Consider the following 8,506-nt stretch of genomic DNA (forward strand, 5'->3'; position numbering starts at 1 on the left):
TGCATGGTAGGGGTATGGGAGTGGGAAGATTAAGTAGTTCAGCACAGCTAGATGGCCCAAAGGGCATGTTTCTGTGTTGTAATTTTCTACAAGAATGTGAAATATTACAAAAATTCACTCTGTCTTTTTAACAGCTGTGTGGACCAACCATTCACCTCAACAGGAATTTTTTATATGGCATTAAAACTGTGGCACTTTAAGTTAATAATACATAAAAGAAAATCCCAGATGCACATCAAGAAAGACTAATTGCATGAGAGTGTTTCAGTTACTGTGCGGCCAGGCACCCATGCAGCTCAGCAGGAACAGGGAATAATACCAATGGAGAGAGTCCAACTCAGCCAAGGTACAAACTGGAGATGGCAGAAATGCCCCATTCTTATAGAAACAGGAAAAGCATCAGGGAATTGATGGTCATTCCAGATACCAGCACTCTGCCCAGTCAGGAGATGATTTCTCTGTCCAACTTGGGTAGAACCTCACTGTAACAGTGTGATACCAGATCAAACCTTGGCAACTCATGTAATCTCATCTGAAATGTTGTCCTAAACCCACTGATCGATTTTGTAAATCTTTTTACAGGTTAAAAACAAGAAGGAATTTGTCTCCAGGAAGTTCAAACACGGCACACCAGTTTGGTTGTCTCTGTCCAGATATTTAAGAAGTGGAGCAAGGGATTCAATCGACCATCCTTCCTGCTCAAACTGTGGGGAGGGATTCACTCAGTCATTTGACCAACTGGCAACCCGTCATTTTACACAGGAGAAAGGCTGTTCACCTGCTCAAACAGTGGGAATGAATTCACTCGGTTATCACAATTGAAGGTACATCAGCAAGTTCACACTGGGCAAGGCCATTCATCACATTCTGTGTGTGAGAAAGGATTCAGTCAGTCTTCCCACTTGTGGACCCAACAGTCAGTTCACTCTGGGCAAAGGCTGGTGATCTGCTGAATATCTGGGAAAGGATTCACTCAGTCATCTGACCTAATGGCGCACCAGCGTGCTCACACTGGGGAGAGGCTGTTCACCTGCTCAGAGTGTGGGAAGGGATTCACTCAGTCATCCTACCTACATAGACATCAGCGAGTTCACACTGGGGAGTGGCCTTTCACCTGCTTAGAATGTGGGAAAGGATTCACTGAGTCATACACCTTACTGGTACATCAGCGAGTTCACACTGGGGAGAAGCCGTTCACCTGCTCAGAATGTGGGAAGAGATTCACTCAGTCATCCAATCTACAGAGACATCATCGAGTTCACATTGGGGAGAAGCCATTCACCTGCTCAGTCTGTGGGAAGAGATTCACTCGGTCATCCAACCTACATAGTCATCAGCAAGTTCACACTGGGGAGAAGCCGTTCACCTGCTCAGTCTGTGGGAAAGGATTCACTCGGTCATCTCAACTACTGGCACACCAGCAAGTTCACACTGGGGAGTTCCTTTTCACCTGCTCAGAATGTGGGAAAGGATTCACTGAGTCATACCCCTTACTGGTACATCAGCGAGTTCACACTGGGGAGAAGCCGTTCACCTGCTCAGAATGTGGGAAGAGATTCACTCAGTTAGCCAATCTACAGAGACATCATCGAGTTCACATTGGGGAGAAGCCATTCACCTGCTCAGTCTCTGGGAAGAGATTCACTCGGTCATCCAACCTACAGAGACATCAGCAAGTTCACACTGGGGAGAAGCCGTTCACCTGCCCAGTCTGTGGGAAAGGATTCACTCAGTCATCCCAAGTACTGGAACACAAGTCAGTTCATAGTGGGGCGTGGCCATTGTTATGAATCCCTGGGTTTCGTTTGATATGGACTGTCATTTTAAGAGAGATTAAGAAGGTGAATCAGTCTGACTTGCAGCTTCTTTACATCGCTCGCAGCTTGTTTAGTTTTAACCGAGGACACAGACACTCAGTCAGACGGAGACGGATGAAAAATGGAAGGATTGAAACCAGGGAACTAGTGGCCAAAGGTCACTGTTTAGAACTTTCCTTTGCCCACAAGGGTGGGTTAATTATCCATTCACCGTACATCGAATGTGTGGTTGTCACCTCGTTTGATCCGTCGAAGTGGATCTGATTTGGGATATCCTGTGGAGACCACTTATGTGTTAACCCTTGCCTGGGTGTGATGTGGTCATTCATTTGAAGATGATACCCCTCATGACAAGTCACTTTCGGTGATAATTCGTATGTAGATTTGTAAAGATGACGGATAAAATCTACAGCAACTGTTCTCTCATTTTAACACTGTGGAACCTGTAGAACAGACAGACAGACAGACGTACTTTATTGATCCTGAGGGAAATTGAGTTTTGTTACAGTCGCACCAACCAAGAATAGTGTAGAAATATAGCAATATAAAACCATCAATAATTAAATAATGATAAGTTAATCTTTGCAAGTGAAAATAAGTCCAGGACCAGCCTATTGGCTCAGGGTGTCTGACACTCCGAGGGAAGATTAGAAAAGATTGATGGCCACAGGCAGGAATGACTTCCTGTGACGCACAGTGTTACATCTCGGTGGAATGAGTCTCTGGCTGAATGTACTCCTGTGCCTAACCAGTACATTATGGAGTGGATGGGAGTCATTGTCCAAGATGGCATGCAACTTGGACAGCATCCTCTTTTCAGACACCACCGCCAGAGAGTCCAGTTCCACCCCCAGAACATCACTGGCCTTACGAATGAGTTTGTTGTTTCTGTTGGTGTCTGCTACCCTCAGCCTGCTGCCCCAGCACACAACAGCAAACATGATAGCACTGGCCACCACAGCCTCGTAGAACATCCTCAGCATCGTCTGGTAGATGTTAAAGGACCTCAGTCTCCTCAGGAAATAGAGACGGCTCCGACCCTTCTTGTAAACAGCCTGAGTGTTCTTTGAGCAGTCCAGTTTATGGTCAATTCGTATCCCCAGGTATTTGTAATCTTCCACCATGTCCACACTGACCCCTTGGATGGAAACAGGGGTCACCGGTGCCTTAGCCCTCCTCAGGTCCACCACCAGCTCCTTAGTCTTTTTCACATTAAGCTGCAGATGATTCTGCTCGTACCATGTGACAAAGATTTCCACCATAGCTCTGTCCTCAGCCTCATCTCCCTTGCTGTTATTGGAGTATAAAAGTATAAATTTACCAAAACTATGAAGTCAGTTTTGAAACTTGCTATTTGATTGAAACTGCTATTTGATATGCATGGGTAGAAGAATGAAAACTTAAGAATGTAGAAGACAATAGTATGTTAATGAGAGGTAGCTAAAGAACTAAAGAAATGTAGATTAGAACATTGGTCAGTTTTGAGATTGCTATTTGCTATGCATGTACCCAATTTAGTAGCAGACTAAAATCCTAAGAATGTAGAAGACAATAGTATGTTAATGAGAGGTAGCCGAAGAACTAAAGAGATGTAGATTAGAACATAATTAAGTCACATAATCCTAGGACTATTATTTGCTATGCATGTATCCTAAAAATGTAGAAGACAATGGTGTGTTAATGAGAGGTAGCTAAAAGATGTAGATTAGAACATGATTAAGTCAATGGGTAGAAACTATAGGGACATGATGTACGTGAGGTACGTGTAATACGCAACTATAGATCGATTACATATGCTAATGCAACTGGACCAGGAGATTGCTATAAAATATGCTGTGTCCGAGGAACAGGGGGCAATCAGCGATTAGCTCAATGACTGTCTCAGCTTTGATTTGCAAATTAAAGTTTAACCCTTTTTGAAGAATCTTCTGCATCTCTTGGTCATTGGTGGGGCACGAGAAACCGCGACAAAATTGGCGACCGCGGCAGGACCGGATAGAGACCCGCGGAAAGGAAACGGCAGATTGGGGACGCTTCCCAGTCCTCTAGGGACCCCCACAAGGCTAACAGAATTAAGGATGCACCCAAACAAAAGGTAAGTGCTTTTCGCGACAATTTGGACTAAGAATTCTGTTGGCTTTGGGGAGGTCTTGGAGTCTCAGAAGTGTGGAACCACTGCCGAATGGTCTCTCCGGTCCAAAGAATCTGGCAGAATTGGGGGTTAACAGAGGAGGCTCAGAGGATTGATCAAGAACGCTGCAGTACAAATAAGTTAATAAGTTAAGTTAAGAAAAATTCCACGTGGTGTTGGTAAATCCCTGTGGGTACCGCTTCGTATGAAACGAAGGGCTGAACGGGCAGGGAAAGGAAAATAGAATAGAATTAGAGTAGAAAATCCTCGTGGATACCGCCTTAAGAGATAAGGGTCTGCACAGGCGAGGTGTTGGTAAATTCCTGTGGGTACCGCTTCATATGAAACGAAGGGCTGAAAGGGCAGGGAAAGGAAAATAGACTAGGCATAGAATTACAGTAAGTTTAGTTAAGAAAAAGACCATGTGGTGTTAGACTAGGAAGACAAAGTCCACGTGGTGTTAGACTAGGAAGAAAAAGTCCACGTGGTGTTAGACTAGAGTAAATAATATTATCCAGTAAACAAACTGTGAATCTCTGAAATACCTTAAAAAGAGCGAATAACATGACAGGTAAAGGAACAGCAGTAGAGATTCTGAGCAAAAAATTCCCGTTAATTAAAAATGAGATCACAAAATCTTCAGGAAAATGGGAAAAAAGAACCAAAAACCTGGTCACAAAGTGGCCAAGAGAAGGAACGTTTGATGTAAGTTTGTGCGAAGAAATGGAGGGACTAATTAAAAATTACAAACCAAAAGATAAATCTAAGAAAAGAGGGCAAAAAAGAGAACGAGAAGTGGAAGTGCTAAAACTCTTCAGAACGGAGGGGGAAAGGCTGAGGAGGCTGAGGATTGATTACAAGCGAGGAAAACACTAAGGTGCTGGAGAAACAGCCTGTTAGAGAGAGGGAAGGGTACGGTGAGAAGCTGGCTTCAGCTCCGTACCCGGATGCGAAAGAAACAGAAAACCCCCCTCCCTATAATGAGGAAGGAACTCCTAAGCAGTGCCCCCTGCTGACGGGAACAGTAAACATGCAGGGAGAAGTACAGGTTTGGGATAATGAAGAGGAGAAAAAACAATACGGGAAGGAAAAAGCGGCGATATGGCAGGAGTTACTGGCAGAAAGGATAAAGATAGAACAGGTACAGAGAGAGAAATGGAAGAAGGGATTGAACAGATGAAATAATTGAGAGAGGAAAAGGAGTATGAGGAGTATCAGTTATACCATAGAAATAAACAGACTAGAAAAGAAAGTGACTCATCGGAGGAGCAAGAGTTAAGTGGAAAGAGAGAGGATACGAGAATATGTGGGGAAAAGGTAGGAGGCAGAAACCAAGAAGAGAAGAAGGAGGCAGTAGGGGAGCGACTTGCGGAAGTAGAGAGAGAGCTACATAAGATACTGAAAGGGGATTGCCAGGAGAGATGCGAAAAATACTCTAGGGGCCAACCAAATATTGAATCAAGACAGAAAGGGAGGACTCCACAGGAAGAGCAAGACCCCGGAGACATTTGTGTGGGAGGCAGTAAAGACATACCCTGAGATAGTTGGGGAGTCAGGTGAGGAGGAGAGCCGGGGCAGGTGGGAAGAAGGAGGAAGAATGATGCCGTTGTTAGTTAAAGGATCAGGACAAGTGCAGTATATCCCTTGGGGATCCCAGGACCTAGAAGGGCTGAAAAACACTCTGCCCAATTTACATGAAGGAGTAGGGAAATGGATTAGAGCCTTTGAAGAAGAAACAGCGGGACGATTACTGGCTATGGGAGATTTGAAGGCACTGTTGATAAGGTTGATGGGAACCTCCAAATTTAACGAACTAATGGAAATGGTTGGCATAGTAAACTCGAACGTCCCGAGAACTGATGGAGACGGGTTTGACAGAGTGAGGCAGAGGGTATGGCAGTCCCTCAGAAAGCTTTATCCACCTAACGTGGACCACAAAGCCTTAAAAGGGGATCCACTGGGAGACACTGAAAACCCAGCAGCCTACGTAGAAAACCAGTTGAAAAGGTGGTGACTGGAGACTGAGCAAGAGGTGGAGAATAGCTTATTTATGACCTCACTGTTCCGACATAGCATTTTGGATGCAATGCCTCCACAAGTAAAATCCAAATTTGAGGAAGTTGTTGGGCTGACGTCAAAGACCCTATAAGAATTTAGAGACCACGTAGTCCATGCGGTTGAGAAATACCAGAAAGACAAACGAAGGTTGGCTGAGCAGCAGGAAGAGGTGCAAAGAAAGTTAATACAAATGCAGCTCGAAGAACTCAAAAAGAAGGAAAAAGAGAAAAACAAAAAGATGCTGCCAGCAACCACCAGTTCGAGTACAGCCATCGAACTGGACAAAGCACTGTTATATGGAGGGACCAATCATACTGTAAGACAAGGGTTGGAAAACTCCATTCTGAATAAATGTCTTTTAGGGAACTTTCCCACAAATGCCCTATCAGGAACAGACTGAATTCAAACAGCCCAGACAGGACTGGAAGTCCCAAGGAGGGGGACAGAGGAGCTATGGGCAAAGGGGACCAGTGAGGAAACAGTGGGAAAGAGAGGTAGAGAGATTGTGCTGGGAATGTAATCAGCCAGGCACATGAGAAGAGATTGTCCGTTTATACTATGGCCTGTCACACACCAGCAGGAACCGATAAGAAAGGAACTAAAGTTCAGCCAAGGACCAGCCCCCACAGGCCCAAGCGGACCTGTGAACCCCTATGCGAGGTATTAGGGTGCCCCGAGAACTTGAGTGGGAAGGGACATTACCCAATGATAACAAGGGAGGCAGAAGAGGAACCCATTGTTCAGGTTATGTTAGAAGGGCAACTGACACCAATGATGATAGATACTGGAGCCACGTACACTTGCGTACAGCCACAGTATGCACTTCACCTTCCCATGTCAGGAAAGTTTATTAAGACGGTAGGGTTCTCGGGGAAAACACAGTTGACACAGTGCACGGCTCCACTGCGGTTGAGAATGGGAAATAAAGAAATTGTTTTGCCGGTGCTAGTATTTCAAGGAACTCCGATTAATTTGTTAGGTAGAGATGCCTTATTGAAACTGGAATTAAAATTAGAATGCACCAGAAATGGGCTGAGTGTAAAAAGAGCAGGGGCTCAATTGATAGTGCAAGAAGACAAGAAGGCTAATGTCTTTTGGATAGGAGACATCGCAGATCAGATTCAGGAAAGCTGTGGAAAATGGAAAAAGGGCGTGCAGGCTATATTACCCAGGGCTGTAATGCCCAAATCTGAGCTACATTGTACAGTGATTTTTGACGAGACTCAGAACAGGGAGTTAGAGGAGAGATGGCACCTGGAGGTATGTACGCAACAGCACCTGGAAGGGGGGGGGGGCTGTGATAATTGGAAAGCAGGGGACAGCTTTACAAGTTAAGTGGAACACCTTTTTAGAAAAATGGTACAGGATACCGGAGGCTGCGCCCCACGTAACGTTATTGGTAAATAAGGGATATCAGTCTAAAGACTTAGGACCTTTAGTTAAGAGTGCTGAAACGGTAACAGTGTGGAGGAAAATCACGCCAGAGGTGTGGAGATCAGAAGACAACGATTGTATTAAAATAATGATAGGTGTAGATATGGTAGGGACAGCGAGAGAGGTCGAAATAACTCCCCAACCACATATGCCCTTGCTGGGAAAGGAAAGAGGCCAGCAGAAAGATAAAAGGTTAGATGAGTTGCTGTCTATTCTGTGGTCACAGCATGACACGGACGTAGGGAAAATAAAAACAGCTAGTCCGGTGGAAATAAGGCTGAAAAAAGGAGCAATTCCACCCAGGAGACCACAATACCCACTAAGACCAGAAGCAGAAGAGGGAATAGCGTCGACAGTGCAGGGGTTGCTTGAAATAGGAGTGCTTAAAAGAGCAAACAGTCCATGCAATACCCCGTTGTTGCCAGTCTTAAAAGCAGATAAATCTAAGTGGAGATTGGTGCATGATTTGCGAGCGGTAAATGATGTGGTAGAGGACTGGCCAGCGGTAGTCCCCAACCCACACACGCTTTTGACTAATGTTCCACCAGAAGCAAGTTAATTTTCAGTGATCGATTTGTGTTCGGCTTTCTTCAGCATTCCTCTGGCCCTTTGGCTCCAGTGTCAGTATCTGTTTGCATTTACTTACAGATGTGCTCGGTATACCTATACCAGAATGCCGCAAGGATTTAAACATTCACCACACATTTTTAATCAGGTATTGAAGGCAGACCTAGAGGGCATACCATTGGAAAGTACATTGTTACAGTATGTGGATGACCTGTTGATTTGCTCCCACAGTGAGGAACAGTGTAAGCAGGACACTATAACTCTGTTAGAGAAGCTAGTGCGCGGAGGACATAAAGTATCCAAAAATAAACTGCAATTTTGCACGCAGCAAGTGGAATACTTAGGCAGGGTAATATCCAAGGGAGAGAAGGCGATAGCACCAGATCAGATTGAGGCAATAACTAAGGCCCCCAAACCCCAGACTGTAGGGCAGATGATGACGTTTTTTGGGAATGGCAGGGTACAGCTCAGATTGGATAGGAGAATATGCTGAGATTGT

General features: G+C 44.9%; 1 protein-coding gene across 1 annotated transcript in view; it reads left to right on the forward strand.

Moving 5' to 3' along the window:
• Positions 1-3,741, forward strand: part of LOC140721282 (uncharacterized) — a 30,408-nt gene extending 26,667 nt beyond the window's left edge. The window contains exon 3 of the mRNA XM_073036140.1: positions 583-3,741. Coding sequence (XP_072892241.1) covers positions 990-1,790 — 801 coding nt within the window. The 5' untranslated portion in view covers positions 583-989 and the 3' untranslated portion in view covers positions 1,791-3,741. The remainder of the gene's footprint in view (positions 1-582) is intronic.
• Positions 3,742-8,506: the final 4,765 nt, after the last annotated feature.

This window comes from Hemitrygon akajei, unplaced genomic scaffold (genome assembly GCF_048418815.1).
Source record: "Hemitrygon akajei unplaced genomic scaffold, sHemAka1.3 Scf000053, whole genome shotgun sequence".
Classification (NCBI taxonomy): Eukaryota; Metazoa; Chordata; class Chondrichthyes; order Myliobatiformes; family Dasyatidae; genus Hemitrygon; species Hemitrygon akajei.